Here is a 15,939-nt window from a genome sequence, read left to right on the forward strand (position 1 = left end):
AGAACACCACTAGTCATTGGCACCCAACCAGAAAAGGCCTGATTTACTCCCAATGTTTGCCTCTTTCCAGTCAGCCAATATTATGTATCTCCATGCTAGAATCTTTCCTGTAAGACCATGGTTTCTTTTCTTGTTAAGCTGCCTCATGTGCAGTACCTTGTCAAAGGACTTCTGAAAAACCAAGTAAACAATATCCACTGATTTTGTCTATCCTGTCTGTTATTCCTTCAAAGAATTCCAACAGACTTGTCAAGCAAGTTTTCCCTTTAAGGAAACCATGCTGACTTTGACCTATTTCATCATGTGCCTCCAAGTACACCGAAACATCAGCATTAATAATGGACTCCAACATCTTCCCAACCACTGTGGTCAGGCTAACTGGCCTATAATTTCTTTTCTTCTCTCTCGCTTCATTCTTAAAGAGTGGAATGATATTTTCAATTTTCCACTCCTCCAGAAGTATTCCAGAATCTGGTGATTCTTGAAAACCACAAGCAAGACCACACTATTGCTTCGTATAGCCCTGGAGTGTAGTCCACCTTGTTCTGGTGACTTATCTATCATCAGACCTCCCAGCTTCCCAAGAACCTTCTCCTTCGTAATAGCAAATAGATTCACTTCTGCCCCCTGAGACTCTCAACATGGAAACTTCTTCATGACACATACTATTTCCAAGGAGAAAACATCTGGCTTCTTCAGCTTTGCTTTCGTGATCCACAATGAGTCAAATATTTTGGTAGATTTTAGCTCCACCTAGACACTATATAAACAACTAGAACAACTCCTTGCAGATTTACTTAGCTGACCAGTCATCTGAGGTGCGGCTGGAATTCTGCACAGCATCATGAGGAGAGTCACGTCTTCACTTTACAGAATGTTTACAAATTCTAGGCGATTTGACAGCGACATTAGCATGGATATCTGGATCAGTCAGATTTAATGTGATCTGTTTCTGGACATGGAACCAGAAAAGGTGCTGGTGGTCATTCAGCATAAGGATTTTGGATCTGATCCCAGGTTTGTGATCTGGGAACTTTAGCTTGATCCTGGTGTAGCCCCCTGCTAAGCATCAGGCTCGCTCAGCTCGCTTCCGTCTGGGGAAAGCAGCCTTCGGCCCGCCAAACTGGCCAATCAGCTTGTGTGATGTGTGATGTGATGTCCCCACCATGCCAAATAACAGACAGTACACCATATGCGATTAAATGATTATGCTTTATAGATCTTACTGGAACTATGTACTTAATAGAGATATAATATAAAATGAAAAGTAATAGACGCCAAACTTATCAAAGTCCAACCACTTCGTGCACAACCATTGGAGATCAGTTAACAAAGTCTTCTTGCCACCGTTCGATCCCCTCCGACCCCCTCAGCCCACCGCCTGGGACCAACCACGGTGGCCAACCAGACGCTCCACAAGAATCTGTCCTCGTCTCCTCTTCTTGCCGAAGACCCTATGCCTTGGACCCCCGCTTGGGGTCCTTTCCATCGAGCAGCTTACAACATTGTGTCTTCTCTCTCCAACCCCTTCGCGCCTTCTCCTCAAAAGTTCGCACAACACTAGCATACAGACCCACTAGAAAGAGTAACAGCTATCCCTATTGGTTAACAAATTATCAGTAAATCAGTAAATTAACTGGTTATCTGTAATTATAACCTAAACAAGCTGCGAGAGAAAGCACTCTCTCATTAGTTAACATAACAAAGAAGCCATTTTAGTAGCCTTAGCAGTAAAATAAAAGAAGAAACCCCTTACACTGGGATCAGAGACCACTGGAGTGGGATGAGCCCACAGTATGTGAGCACTCAGTTTGATATCCCAGGATGTGATAATAATTTGAATCAAATCCTGTGGTGCTCAGACATTTAAGAATAGGGAGCTGATTGGGAGTGAGGAAAGCAAACATTACGTGAAGGGGCATATCCTCCAAATAGATGACATGATTGTTAAGTTCCGCAGTGGGGAACTGGCTTTTCCCAGTCGGATGCATTCAGGGAAATGCAGGAACAGTGACTGAGAGACTAAAGTCTCTGAGTTTGACTCTGAGTCTCTGTACCTGTCGCTGAGAGGTACAGTGAGCTAAGCAGATGGGGATTAAAAGCTGCAAAATTCATGAAAACAGATTATTGCTCCTGGAGCTGGTCTAGGCACAGGCGATCTATGAGGTTGATCGATAATAGGTAGGGACAGTAAAATTTTAGGAATAATTTTGTCAAAAAGCTTGCAAAGAATTCCGTAGGCTGATCACTTTCCATTAACTCTTCAAGGCCCAGAATTCATAAGTTATTTCTTCTGCTTCTATTTTCTAAATTGATAATCTTCTGTCTTAATTTTTCATTTGACTTTGATTGTTTTTAACAAAGCTTTTGCAGGTCATCAATTTTCGCATCTAAAATTGTCAGCGTTGCTTCATTCTCTTCTATTCATTTATCATGTTCAGTTAAGGTTGTTTGAATAGAATCCAATTTTGCATCTATTTGTTTAATTTCAGCAGAAGATTCTTTTCTGTGCTTTCGAAGCAGCTTCATAATAGATTCCAAAGATGCAGGAGGATCTTCTTTTTTAGTACCTTTGGCACCCCTTGTAGTCATAGTGAAACAATATCATGTTAAAAGTAAGGTTTCAGAACAGGTTGGAAACAGTAAAGTAAGTAAGATAGGAGCCATTGCAAAAAGCTGCTACTCCATCGGCGACCAATAGGAAGTCCCCATTTAATGCATTCGATATGAAAATTCCACCACATGCAGAAAGTCTGTGAAATCCTGATTTACCCAACGTACCGATGAACATAAGAACGCTTAAGAGAGGTTATTCTCCTTTTCCTTCCAGGTACAAGCCATCTGCTTTTTCCACGAGACTTACAGCTAAAGATTCACTTTCATTTTTTATATATACCTTCCCTCATCAGCATTGTTAACAAGATGTAACACAAGAGAATGAATATTAAAATAACAAAAAGACCTACTTTCAACATGTCATTCACTGTGCTGGGACGGTGTGTTACAGAATCAGTGTAGATGGAGTGAGCCATTCGGAGAGGTGAGTCGGGGCAGTGGAGTTCTCATGGCCTCGGTGCGAGGATGGATCGCTCTGGGCGTCAAGCTGATTTGAAGAGCTTGAGAGCGGTTTCAGACTGGGTGGGAAAATCTGGGACTGGAGTGAGTCGCTGGTCTGCGTGGTCTAGGCCCGAGCCCTTCGCTGTGGCCAGTTTCTAGTGTGAGTTATAATCTACTGTATATTCAATTTAAATGCTGGTTCAGATCGAAGGCGAGAGCTGATTTCGTTCATTTGCCTCACTGTTCACCCTCTCCAGGGTGTCAGAGCCTTTTGCTGCTCCATTGTTTGGTCAATTTTAATGCTGGCCCAGATAGACTGAAAAGACAAAGTGTCGGATCTAAGGTGAGAGCCGATTTCAGTCGCTCTCTGCGATGGTCACTCCCCTCTCCATGGCACTGAGGCTATGAAGCCAGGCCCTGCTGCTATGCTGCATGTCTGCTAATATGCTGAGCGAGGCTTTGGGCCTACTCCAGGCTGCTCCGGGGTTTGGATCTGAGGACTTGTTCATCAGTCACTGAAGGTGAATGAGCAAGTGCAGCAGGCAGTGATGAAGGCTAATGGAATGTTGGCCTTTATTACAAAGAGAATTGAGTACAAGAGCAAGGAAATCCTCTTGCATTTGTACAGAGCCCTGGTGAGACCACGCCTGGAGTATTGTGTACAGTTTTGGTCTCCAGGGTTAAGGAAGGACATCTGGCTGTAGAGGAAGTGCAGCGTAGATTCACGAGGTTAATTCCTGGGATGCCTGGACTGTCTTACGCAGAGAGGTTAGAGAGAGTGGGCTTGTACACGCTGGAATTAAGGAGATTGAGAGGGGATCTGATTGAAACATATAAAGATTATTAAGGGATTGGACAAGATAGAGGCAGGAAATATGTTCCAGATGCTGGGAGAGTCCAGTACCAGAGGGCATGGTTTGAGAATAAAGGGTAGGTCATTTAGGACAGAGTTAAGGAAAAACTTCTTCTCCCAGAGAGTTGTGGGGGTCTGGAATGCACTGCCTCGGAAGGTAGTGGAGGCCAATTCTCTGGATGCTTTCAAGAAGGAGCTAGGTAGGTATCTTATGGATAGGGGAATCAAGGGATATGGGGACAAGGCAGGAACCGGGTATTGATAGTAGTTGATCAGCCATGATCTCAAAATGGCGGTGCAGGCTCGAAGGGCCGAATGGTCTACTTCTGCACCTATTGTCTATTGTCTATTTTCTATTGACTCAGTTTGGTTTGGAATGTTGTCGTTCGCTTGAATAGTTTTCACGATTTGTGTTATTTATTCTCTAGAACACTGGATGATTCTCTTTTATTTCTTTTTCTTTAATTGGGTTCTTTTGGGTTTATTGTTTTGTGGGTACTCAAAATTCCAAGGCACAGAAAATTAGGGACAGTGCTGGTGAAAATGATCAGTGTGGATGCGTACTTCATGGTTAGTGTGGACAAGGTACACAGAAGCTCCTAAAACTCCTCTCCGTGCCTCGATAACATTCAGCAGTTCAAACTACATTCACTTCAACTTCTAGTTCTGAATTTAAAATTATCACCTTGTACTGGTGAAATTAAAATTTCCTTGTACTACTGCATAACTCATGCATGGAATTTGCGGGTCACAATGTGGCCTCCTCCGCGACATAAGCATCAGGTAAGTGAAGCTGACAAATTCCTTAAAGAGGCAGTATTCACTCTTTCTGTGGAGAGAACCAAGCTGGCACCCACAGTACCTCTGAATGCTGCACGAGAAACATATTATGATTTACATCAAACTTAAAGGAAAATACAAATTCTTTATTTAAATAAAAAAGACACTCACTGTTCATAACCGCCAAGTGAACATATGTCCCACTCCACTAAGTCAGGAATCTAGACACCCACCCTTACTCCATACTACCGGACTCCAATTGCCCCTTTGTTACCTCTCTTCTCAAACTGTCTCTACCTATCCTCCCAGCTCCACCCAAAACCTCCCCCATTTTGTTCCATCTGTCCATCGTCCCCTTCCTCACCTGGTTTCACCTACCATCTGCCAAACGCTATCTCTCTCCTCCCACTCCCCTCTTTATACTGGCTCTTTCTCAGTGCTGATAAAGGGCCTCAGTCTGAAATGACAACTATCCCTCTGCCTCCACAGATGTTTCTTCACTCTCTCATTTGCTCCAACTGGTTATTATTTGCAATGGATTCTTACCAGCCTCTGAGTGACAAAGTGAAGTTGCCCCTCATGTTCCCCTTAAACATTTCACTTTCACCCTTAACCCATGTTCTCTTGTTCAAGTCTCACCCATTATCAGTGAAAAAAGCCTGCTTGCATTTACCCTATCTATACCCCTCATACTGTTATAGACCTCTATCAAATCTCCCTTAACTCTCCTATGCTCCAGGGAATAAAGACCTAACATACTCAACATTTCTCTACAACTCAGATCTTCAAGACCCAGCAAAAACCTTGGAAATTTTCTCTGTCCTCTTTCAATTTTATTGATATCGTTCCTGTTGGTAGGTGATCACAACTGCACATAATATTTTAAATTAGCCCTCACCAATGTCTTATACAATTTCTACAGAACATCTCAACTCCTGAATTCAGTGCTTTCATTTATGAAGGCCAGTGTGCCAAAACCTCTCTTTATATCCACATCTACCTGTGACAGCTCTTACAATGGCCAATGGATCTGTATTCCCAGATTCCTCTGTTCTACCACGCTCCTCAGTGATCTAATGTTCACTGTGTACGTTCTGCGGTTTAGAACTGGCAGAAGGCCAGTTCCCATTCAATGTTCTAAGTTCTAAGTGAATTTTATTATCAAAGTACATATATGTCACCAAATTCATCCCTGAGATTCATTTTCTTGTGGGCATACTCAATAAATCTTTAAAATAACGATTATTACATAATTAATGAAAGATACCCAGCTAGGGCGTTCAACAAGAGTGTAGAAGATAACAAACTTGGCAAATATAAAGGAGAAAATATATAACAATACATAAATATGAAGAACATGAGATGAAGTGTCCTTGAAAGTGAATCTAATTTTTGTGGGTACATTCCAATAATGAGGTGAGGAGTGCTAGTTAGAATAACATCTATTTTTGGCAACTTGCCAGAATCCCAAAATCAACAAAGGAACAGCCATTTGGGAAGATTTGAATATAACTAAACCAAGTTAAAGGAAAGAGATGCTTGGCAAATTTTCCCACTATACAACTAGTGGCCGATTATGAGCAAGCACTCACGAAACTGAAAGCCTTCTATGATGTTGTCTGTAAACAAGAAACGGCACATCCCAATGCATTTCAAATTACAGTTGGTGACTTTAACCAGGCCTGTTTGAAGAAATATCTTCCTAATTATGACCTGCACGTAACATGTTGCATCAGATGTTCCAATACACTAGACCACTGGGGTACTACGATAAATACATACTGCTACACTACGATAAGGAATCCCTATCGTTCCTTCCCAGAATGCATTTTCATAAGTCGGATCATTTGGCTGTACTCCGACTTCCTGCTACAAGCAGAGCCTAAAGGGCAAGGCTCCAGATATCAAGACAACTAAGTGGTGGTCTGGGGTGGCTGAGGAATGGTTCCAAGATATCTTAAATTCGTGGACTGGGCCCTGTTCAAGAATTCATCTGAGGACCTGAATGATTACACCAGGGTTGTTACAGACTTTATTAAAACAGCTGTGGATGAGTGTGCTCGCCACAATATTGTCCCGGGTTTTCCCCAATCAGAAGCCCTCTGGAAAGCCATCTCTTGAGCAAAGTGGGGAATCCGAATTAGACTGGAATCAATGAGGGATGCTCAACAGCTGTGGCAGGGTTTGAGTGCCACAACTTCCAACAAAGGTAAATATTGCATCATGGGGGAAGGCAGAGTTTCACTTCCAGATGAGCTCAATGCCTTGTATGCTCACTTTCACCACCAGAACAGCGAGGAACCATCACACACCCCCAAGAGAGTGACTCCAGGAAGAAACATCTGATCTGCATGGTGTACCTGTCCGAGTACTGAAGACTTGTGCCATCGGACTTGCGGGTGTATTCACGACTATCTTCAATCTTTCCCTCCAGCAGTGTGTGGTACCACCTGCTTCAAGCAGTCTTCAATCATATCGCCCAAGAAGAGTGTGCTAACCTGTCTAAATGACTATCACCCAGTGGCACTTACATCCACAGTGATGAAGTGTTTTGAGAGGCTGGTGTTGAAGCATATCAGCTCCTGTCTCTCATTCAAAGTTAATAAGACCAAGGAATTGATTGTCAACTTCAGGAGAGAAAAACAAGAGGTCCATGAGCTAGAAATCATCGAAGGATCTGAGGTGGAGAGAGCCGGTAACTTTAAATTCCTGGGTGTCACTATCTCAGGAGACCTTTCCTGGACCCATCATATGAATATTACTGCAAAGAAAGCACGACGGCACCTCTACTTCCACAGGAGTCTGCAGAGGTCTGGTGTGTCATTGAAGACCTTGGAAACTTCTATCGATGTGTGGTGGAAAGTGTGCTGACTGGCTGCATTATGGATTGTTACGGGAACACCAATGCCATTGAGTGGCAAGTGCTACAAAAGGTAGTAGATTCAGCCCAGTTTATCCTGGGTAAAATCTACCCAGCCATTGAGTACATCCACATGAATCATTGCTGTAGAAAAGCAGCCTCCTTCATCAAAGATCCTCACACCCAGGCCACGTCTGTTTCTGCTGCTGCCATCACATCGAAGGTACAAGTGCCTCAGGACTCATAACACCAGGTTCAACAACAGTTACTACTCCTCAAACATCAGGCTCTTGAACAACAGGGGATAACTACACTCATGTAAGGACTCTGTTATATTGTTGTTTCATGGTCATTATTTATTGCTATTTATTTATACCTGCATTTGCACAGTTTACAGTTTATAGTTTCTGATGTGTGCAGGACTGAGAAAAACCACCACATCTGTACACCACAATCAGTTAATCAGAAGCAAACACTGTCACCTCTGCCTTTAGCTGATGCCATTGTCTCGGCCATGCAGTGGAAGGTGAAGTCCTTCGAATGAAACACTGTCCAGAGTGCCAGGGGTGAGCCATGTTTCTGTGAAGCACAGTACACAGCAATCCCTGATGTACTCCAACCTTGCTCTGAGTTTCTCAATTTTATTTTCCAAATTGTGAACATTAGCCAGGAGAATGGTGGATTTGGAACCTCAGAGCCCCATGTTACCTGAAACTCATCCAGGCTGGAGTGTTTTCTTAAAGGGAAACTGCACTCACTATCCCAGTGGTCTGCAGACAAGTCTTCTGATTTTGAAGATCCGATTTCTTAAACATCTAATAACAATGTTGCTTATTGAAATACCACTGGCCATGATTGTAGATTCCAGCTGTAGTAGTCCTAATTGGGAATATTTCATGTTTCCTTTCAGAACTGCACAGACACATTTTGCTATTCTCCAGCACCATGTTATCCACCAAGAGCATCATCTTGCTGCACATCCAACTTTGTCTGAACACAGGAGCCCAGATGTCCACATTAATTATTTCTATCAACATAAACAAGTGCACTAATTTTCACTAAACACTTGCAGAAAATTTTAACTGAATCTCTTTCACACATAACAGCTGCTGCCAACTTTAAGATTTTCTGAATTTTATCTGGTCAACTGGCAATTGAAACAGGGAGAGCACAGTAGAAATTTGCTATTGCTTTATTTGACCAGGAAGATCATTCACTTAGACCAGGTGTGGAGGGACAGCTGGATCCCCAGGAGGAGAAGGAAACAAAAGGTTAGACCTGAATCAGAGCTTCAGAGGGACAACTGGTCAACACCATGAGACAATTCACCCTCTCCAACACAATGTCCCCACTAAGCCACAACTGAGAGTCCTCTTTAAATAAAGATAGACTGCAGAAAATTTGTGCCAGCCACAATTAACTTGACAAGATTAAATCAAAAGCACAAGGGCTTAACAACTCTAGTTAAGATATTGATTAGTAAATACAGATGCTCGAAAACCCAGGAAGGCAACCTGCAGGACTCAAGATAATTTCATTTAGGAATACTGCATGGAATAGGCCTTTCCAGCCCTTTGAGTCTCACTGTCCAGCAACTCACAATTTAACACTTGCCTAATCACAGCACAATTTACAATGACCAATTACCCTACTAACTTGTGTGTCTTTGGATGTTTGGAGGAAATTGGAGCAGCCGGAGAAAACCGACTCATTACACAGGGATGACGTTAAAAGTCCTTACAGGGACACCAGGATTGAACTCCAAACTTTGTAATGCTGTCGTACTAATGATATTTTGTGCAGAGCTGGAGGTCCAGCGTTCTGTTGTACAGAGATGGAGACATAGAAACAATGCGTGCGACAACTATAAGGTTGAAAACAATCTTTCTCATTCAAATTGCCAATGAGAGGTAACAGTGTTCCAGGTTATTTTCCTTTCTGAAAGAACTGTTTCATCAGGTGTATTTTAACATCTCTTTTTGGTAGAAGTTGTATCATTCATACATTCTCACTCAATCTAACAACCAGTAAGGCCAGACCAAATCAGTCTCTGGAGTCTTTTAGTTACAACTTTTGGAAAGACTGGGAGTTTATTTCCTATTTAATTAGTCTAATGGGACATTACTTCACAAAACTTGAGGAAATAACTCCAGAGATTTAACATTTTAAAGTGCAAGAGATTCAGGAAAATATATAGGAATACTTAGTAATCATAGACTTTTACCCATCACTACTATGCTACTATTTAGCGGGTCTAACAATAGTGCCTCTGATTTCTACATTAGTTATCAGTCTGGTGGGTAGTGAAGGCACACAGCAAATGGTAAATACCCTTGCTTAATGGCATTGGACCATGGCATGAAAAGGTTGGAATCCGCTGACCTTGATGATATGAAATACAGATTACAAGATTCAGGAAAGATTGGTGGGGAAAATCAAGACCAGCCTCGCAGCCAATTTGATTTTGGGAACCACTTGCAAAGCAACTATGAAGAAGCAGTTCAAAATTTTAGGGAAAGAATAAATATTAATTCCTATGGACACTATGCCTTGAAGTATTACCACTTACGACAACTGACTGAGACCCAATCCTGCATCTACGCTCTGGAGATAATTTGCAAAGTGCCTTCACTCTACAGCAATGATAGCTGATGTACAGGGGAAATGGGATAGTCATTGTTGACTTCTACTGCTGAACATAATCACTTATATTGTGAGGTCAAGGCTCGATCTTGCTGTACGAGAGATCCATTCAAGAGCCTGATAACAGCAGGACAGAGCTACCATTGAGCATGGTTTAACATGCTTTCAGGTGTTTGTGTCTTCTGCTGAGTGGGAGAGGAGAGAAGGAAGATCATCCGGAGGGGATTATGCTGGCTGCTTTACTGAGGTAGTGACAAGTGTAGACCAAGTCCGCAGGGAGGAGGCATGTTACCATGATATGCTGAGCTGTGTCCACAAATGCATTTCCTTGTGGTCTCGTGCAGAGCAGTTGCCATAAGAGGCTGTGATGCGGCCAGATACAATGATGTCAATGTTGCGTCAATAAAATTCATTCAGAGTTCACAGGGAACTGCCAGATTTCTTTGCATTAGTGAGCTTTCTTGACTGTGGTGTCAACATGATTGTATCAGGAATGTACAAAGTTAATGTTCAACTGTACATTTTCCTCAGTCGGCTGAATGTTGTGTTGGGTATTTGTCAATCATTGTCTGTAAGGATATCAATGCCACTGGAAAACTGCAGAGAGCATGACATTTTTCACACAATGGTGGAGTGCAGGGAAGAAATTGGAAACCGTGCTTCAGAACAATGCAAATGTAACCACAAGTTTACGTATAGCAGTAATACTGTGGAAGAGGAACACATGGATGCCAATTTTTAAGACAAATAACAGATGAGACGGGATCTAGACTGGATTGGGACTAAATTATCATGGAGTGGGTATTGTGGCTGTGAGAAAGAATAATTAAACAATTTTGTCCTGCATGCGCTGTTCAGAGAGTGACCATAACAGATTAGAATTCTTGATTGATATGCTGGGTGAAGTCACAGAATGAAATCAAGGGTGTGAACCTGAACAAATGAAATTATGATGACTCAATTCATTGGCAAACTATTCAATGGTTTGAATGTGAATGGGCACTGTATGATGTTTAAAGAATGAACTACAACAATGATTCATTGCTGATTAGCAGAAAAAGACGTAAGGAAAGAAGGGTGAACCCTGTGGGGGAAATTCAGCACAGAATTAGACCAAAATAAGGAGCAGCTTGAGGATTGGGGGCAGTTCAGAGTTCAGCCAAAGAGGGCAGAAATATTGATTAACAGTGGTAAGATGAGGTGTGAGAGTAAACTGACAGGGGACATTAAACTGATAGTAAATATGGAGAACTGAAATAAGATAGTGACCAGAATTGCAGATTACTTACAATTACAAACAGAGAAAATTATAAATAATTGAACAAGGGTGCTCAGAGTGACACACTTCTGGTGAGCTGTAGACTATTTCTATGGCAAATTAATGCTTATATTGGCATGCAGGAAATGCTTAGCAATTCTATTTATTACCTCTGTGTAATTAATATACTTTGGATTCCAGTTTCTTTTCACAATAAGGAAGTAATGGATAGTATAAAGGGTTGTCAGGTCGAACATCAGACACAACAACGGAGACTCAGCAGAAGAAGAACCGCACAAACTGAGAAAGAGCACAAATTGCTTTCCATCCAACGAACATCATGAGGTAAAGGACGTTTCCTTGCAGTTTATCTTTACGTACAGATTATTATAGAGGAGGTGGTTTATCAAAAGTAGTGGATCATAATGAAATAACTTTGAAATACCCAAAGTGAAAGCACACGGGCTAACACGGTAGTCGAATGACAAGACTGTAGGGTGATTCCTACGTTACTCTGCTGGGGTGTAAACAATAAAGGGAACTGCAGTGTTTTACTATTAGTTTTTGTTATTAACATCTAATAAAATGGCTGAAATCAAAAGATCTGCATCTGATTTTGGACTTCTGAAGAGCCTTCTGTACTGTATGATCACCAGATCCAAAAGGAAGTTCAAGGGATCATAAATAATCCTTACTCATGGCAGGAGAGGCAAGAGGCGTAGGAGAGTAGGAGTCTGATCAAGTCAGTTTATCTGCACTTGTCTTCCTCAAACAGGGGTCTTCGGTGGAATACGACTGAGAACAATGACATTATTTGAAAAACTTAGCAGTCAGCGTAATCACTTTACCACGGATTGATTTCCACGGTAATTTGTAAAGAATGTGGACAATCTCTCTGTGACTGTGTGCATTTCCTCTGGGTACTCGACTGTCATCCTATATTACAAAGATGTACGACTTAGGGTTAGTAAGTATTTGGTGTCAGAAACGTGCTGACACACTTGCCGACTGTCCTGCACAAATCTTTTTGATCTGATATGATGCCAAACGATGCATTTCACTGTATGTTTTAGTGTACGTGTGACAAAGACAGCTAATTTTTAATCTTCAGTCTTTAAAAGTAGGAGGTGATTCAGCTCTGCCATACACAATATCTATGTAGGTTTGAGTACGTTGGAGCCTATGGGGTGCATTCAGTACTGAGGTAATACACCAGAGGAACATGCTACTCTAAACTGTCATAATTTCCAGCCCCTAGCAGCTTTCAGGACAGAATGGAGGAGCTGCATCCACGGTGTGGCAAATCCATCTCCTTTGGGAGAAAGCAGGAAGCAGAGTTGATCTCAGAGTAGGGTTAAAGGTTGGCACGACATGTTCTATGATCTATGCTGGTCTATGTTCTTTCAGAAATCTTCAGGAACAGGGGACATTGCTCATGTAATTGTTCTGTGAACTGGTCTGGTAACTCGTAAATTGCCAGACTTCAGTGGGCTTCACAAAACAGCTTTATCTCACTAATGTTATTGAAGTTCTCAATCTTCTAGATATTGAGTCTGAGTACTGGTGGCTGTCTGGGGAAAAGCACCACTTCTCTGTACTGAGATCTGGAGCTATGCTCAGGCTGCTGGCAAGAAACAAAAATCAAATTCTTCATATTGGGTTATTGATCTGAAACATTCTCCTTCCTCAGATGCAGACTGACAGGCTGACCATTTCCAGGTTTTCAATGCCATAATTATACAAACATCTTTTAAATGCAGCTTTGATACAGTTAGTAAATCTGCGTTTTATGGGATTGCAGGTCAGACCTGCATCAAGTGATCTGAGATGGAATTCATGATTACGTTTTTTCTCTCTTGCAGCAACACACCGGGAGATTTATTGAAAGAGAAGCTCGATCAGCTGCAGTGTCACTTCACATGGAGGCCACAGAAGGAAACTATTGACGTGGAAGATGTGATGTACAGATTGCAAGATTCTATCGATATGAATTTGAAGTATAAAGATCAGTCCTACAACCAACTTGCTTTTGTAAACTGTCTGCAGGGCAATTATGAGGAAGCAATTCAAAATTTAAAGGAAGCTGAAAAAATTCAGAGGGAGATCCACAAAGATGAATTTGAAAGAAGAAGCATCATCACCTATGGAAACTTTGCCTGGGTGCATTACCACATGGGACAACTGACCGAGGCCCAGTCCTATCTTGACAAGCTGGAGATGATCTGTAAACCGCTCAGTGATGGCCCTCGCTATACAGCAATGATACACGAGGTGTACGGGGAGAAGGGATGGTCATTGTTGAGTTCTGCTGGTGAATACTGTGAGGAGGCAAAGGAATGCTTTGCAAAGGCTCTGGAGCAGGATCCTGACAACACTGAGTGGATAATGGGATATGCAACTGCACTTTCTCGTCTGGAATCACTTTCTGGAACCCTAGAGAGTCATGATCAGAGTCAGTCAGTGAAGCATTTCCGACGAGTACTGGAGCTTGATCCAGATGATGCTGTGGCCATGGTGCTGTTGGCTCTAAAACTGCAGATGTTAAGGCAAAATGAGAAAGCAAATGAATTAGTTGAACAAGCATTGCTGAAGACCTCTGATCTTCCATATGTGCTTCGCTATGCTGCAAAATATTATAGACAAAGTGGATTTGTGGAGAGGGCAACTGAGCTCCTGAAAAAAGCATTAGAATTAACTCCACACTCTGGTTTCTTACACTACCAACTTGGATTGTGCTACAGAAGTAAGCTGAAATACACTCACAGCAGATATCCTCACAATCCTGAATTTCAGCAGAGAGCTGAGTTGATTAATCTGTGCAAATATCACTTAGAAAAGTCTTTTGAGCACCGTCAAAAGACAGCTATTAAACCGCAACTGGTCTTTGCGGACATCTGCATAACAAGTGGGGAATATTCCAGAGCAGAGGAGACTTACCGTAGATTGGTGGAGTTAGTGGACATGCGTCCAGAGAATATGCAGAGCATATGTCTGGAAGCTGGGTTATTTGAACTGTACCAGAAAAAATCTGAAACAAATGCTGTTCTCCTCTTCCTGAAAGGTGTGAAAATTGAATATAACTCAAGAGAACGGGAAAAATGTCGCATGAAACTGGAGAAGTGGGCAGATAGGAAACTTAGTGTTAATGCACAAGACAGCAAGGCGCTTGGTGTCAAAGCATTTCTGTATCAGCTGAAGGGGATCAAGGGTAAAGCGACTGAATACTTTGAGAAGACCTTGGAGTTTGATCCTGGCAATGAGGAATATGTGAGTGCTCTTTCTCAATTACACATCTGAGCACCATTGGGATGTTTAAAAGATGCATTTCCATCTGATCTGAGGATAGGTTTGGTATGGTGTTGCTTTACTATTATTGTGTTTCTTTTAAAAATATTATTTCCTCAAGTACCCTGAGCAAACTGAATTTAATTGTGCTTCTCTGGACTCTGGAAAGATGGGATTTGGGATACTGCAGCAAGTGGTGTTAAATGAGAAATCAAACATTTTTCCACATTGGTTTGTTTGACCTATTAACCATTGAATGTATTTTACTTTTCACGGATTCTGATGTATAATTATAACTCTGGAATGATTTTTCAAGCACGATTGTATCTTATGAATCATTGTAAAATATACTCTTAAGCTATGTCTGTTAATTAAATCTTCAAAGCCAAGGTTGGTCTTGTCTTGACACAATCAAAGGAACACAAGCAACAAATCCTTAACAGCACGATTCCAACCTGCTGAGTGTGGTGGAGGAATTGCTTGGAAGGTGGAATGACTGGCGAGTGGCAGTGGAGGGGTTTGGGAATAATTCATGGAATTTCAAAAAGATAATATTTTTAACAAAAAAAGGATTAGATTTTTCATTCATAATAATCAACCAAGGACAATGTAACTGCAAAACTCCAAACAAGATTGTGTGTGACAATGGAATGGTATAGTTCAAGGATCATGCCTCTGATATAGTGATAGCTAAAAGACATTCCTGTGATGTGCATGGGCTTGGCTGCTGATCAGGTGATAACCCTGTAAGTAGACTATGGAAATCAGATATGGTTATAGATTAATTGAGGTATTGTCCCATAAAATTTTCAGGGGTGGGGAAGAATGAGAAGGAAGATGCAGAAAAGAGAAAAGAGAGCATATGACCACCAGCTCGGGATCAATCATCTGAAATTTCAAAGAGAGAATGTGTCATCGCCAATTAACTGGACATTTGTTCCTCAGTCGCCACGGTAGCATAGTGGTTAGCACAGCTGGGCATCGGAGGTCAGAGTTTCATTCTGATGTCGTGTATAAGCAGTTTTTCCATTCCTCCTCGTGAATACATGAGTTTCCTCTGGATGCTCCGCTTTTCCTCCCTCATTCCAAAGTCAAACCTGTTAGCAGGCTGATTTGTCATTGTCAACTGTCCTGATATCACACTAGGGTTATGTAGGTGTGTTGTTGGGTGGTGTGTCTCATTGGGCCAGTAGGGGCTGTTCC

At 41.8% G+C, this 15,939-nt stretch overlaps 1 protein-coding gene across 1 annotated transcript; it reads left to right on the plus strand.

The window, feature by feature from the left end:
• Nucleotides 1–11,736: 11,736 nt before the first annotated feature.
• LOC140715086 (interferon-induced protein with tetratricopeptide repeats 1-like) lies at nucleotides 11,737–15,158 on the plus strand. Its single transcript, XM_073026816.1, has 2 exons — nucleotides 11,737–11,796; nucleotides 13,314–15,158. The coding sequence occupies exons 1-2, from the start codon at nucleotides 11,792–11,794 to the stop codon at nucleotides 14,746–14,748; spliced, it is 1,440 nt and encodes a 479-aa protein (XP_072882917.1). The 5' UTR covers nucleotides 11,737–11,791; the 3' UTR covers nucleotides 14,749–15,158.
• The last annotated feature ends 781 nt before the right edge of the window (nucleotides 15,159–15,939 follow it).

This window comes from Hemitrygon akajei, chromosome 23, assembly GCF_048418815.1.
Source record: "Hemitrygon akajei chromosome 23, sHemAka1.3, whole genome shotgun sequence".
Taxonomy (NCBI): Eukaryota; Metazoa; Chordata; class Chondrichthyes; order Myliobatiformes; family Dasyatidae; genus Hemitrygon; species Hemitrygon akajei.